The 1,408-nt window shown below is 45.5% G+C and overlaps 1 protein-coding gene across 1 annotated transcript; it reads left to right on the forward strand.

Moving 5' to 3' along the window:
* Positions 1 to 7: 7 nt before the first annotated feature.
* LOC106820185 (metabotropic glutamate receptor 1-like) lies at positions 8 to 1,319 on the forward strand. The gene is made up of 2 exons (XM_014824728.1): positions 8 to 73; positions 1,059 to 1,319. The coding sequence occupies exons 1-2, from the start codon at positions 47 to 49 to the stop codon at positions 1,272 to 1,274; spliced, it is 243 nt and encodes an 80-aa protein (XP_014680214.1). The 5' UTR covers positions 8 to 46; the 3' UTR covers positions 1,275 to 1,319.
* Positions 1,320 to 1,408: the final 89 nt, after the last annotated feature.

Genomic DNA, 1,408 nt, shown 5'->3' on the forward strand with positions numbered 1-1,408 from the left:
AAGCAGGAGACCGCCGTCATGCATTAGCAGCGCCTCCCAGCTGACGATGGCCGCCATGCTGATAGGCTTGCAGGTAGGTGGAGGGAGGGTAGAAGGAAGTAGGGGGAAGGTAGGAGGAGGAAGGAGGAAGGAGGAAGAAGCAGGAGGCGGAAGGTAGTAGTAGGAGGAAGGTAGGAGGAAGGAGTGAGGAGGAAGGCAGGTGGGAGCAGGTAGGTAGAGAAAGGTCGCTTGGTGAAGATAAGTTGGCGGAGGTATATGTAAACCCAAGTAGGTTCGAGGAGATCGGTGTGATAGCTCGAGATTTCACGTATACCCTATTATATATGCTATTATATATGCATGTAGTTAACACAATCAACAAATAACTCATTTAAATTCCTTGCGCTCTTTTCACTCTTATTATAATTACTCGTCGTATGTTTGGCGCTATAACCGTATACTTACCTTATGGCTACTAAATAAACGGAGAATTATTTGCGTTGCCGGCCAAAAGGTGCCGCCACGTGTCGATAAAATGAAAGTTCCTAACGCAGCGTCTCGTTTCAATTCGCAAGTTCCCGGAGCGTCGCTCGTGTGCCTCAGATACGGTTTCTATGTACCAATATAAATGAAATCACCACGTCGTGAAACTAATAGATTCAACAGTTACGTGCGTAAGTTAAGTACTCGTAACTGTGAACATGTTTAGTTCGGCAAGCATGTGAGTGAGATTTGTACGTGAGACTCTCGGAGGCGATATATTATTTCTATTATAAACATAAATATAAAATAATAAAATAGTCTGAAATACTATAACATTTTAATTGAATTTTTGTTAAACATTTATTTTATACTTATATTAGTCATAACGATTTACGAAGCTTCTGACAATATCTCCCAATTACTTATATTACGTAGATTTATATTGCTTTCCGGCAGTGACTAACAAACATGATACGATGAGGGTGGAGATGGGGGGGGAATCCGGAGTTACAAACATGGGACGGGGGAAAAAACCATTCAGGCACAGGGGTTGCTACGGGTGATCATAAGCGTGCGTCATTATTGCTCTATCGCAGATAGTAGCCAGCATTGCCTCGACGTCGCTCCACCCCCAGGAGGCGCTGCTGGTCATGCCCAGCCCGTCGGTGAGGTACGTGGAGCTGATGTGTGGGAGCGGCGGGGCAGCGGGGAAAATCGTGAGTCTCGTCTACAATATGCTGCTGGTAGCAGCCTGCTCCGTGCTGGCGTTCAAGACGCGCCATCTACCGGACAACTTCAACGAGTCCAGGTAAGAAGCAATGTCGATGAAGAGTCTCTGTGATTGACCTTCTCTCTGTGTGTCTAACATATTTCTGTCTGTCTCTCTCTCTCTTTCATCTCTTTCTCTCAACCTCTCTCTCTCTCTCTTTTTTCTCTCTCTCTCTCT

The sequence above is a fragment of the Priapulus caudatus genome, unplaced genomic scaffold (assembly GCF_000485595.1).
Source record: "Priapulus caudatus unplaced genomic scaffold, Priapulus_caudatus-5.0.1 Scaffold8229, whole genome shotgun sequence".
Classification (NCBI taxonomy): domain Eukaryota; kingdom Metazoa; phylum Priapulida; class Priapulimorpha; order Priapulimorphida; family Priapulidae; genus Priapulus; species Priapulus caudatus.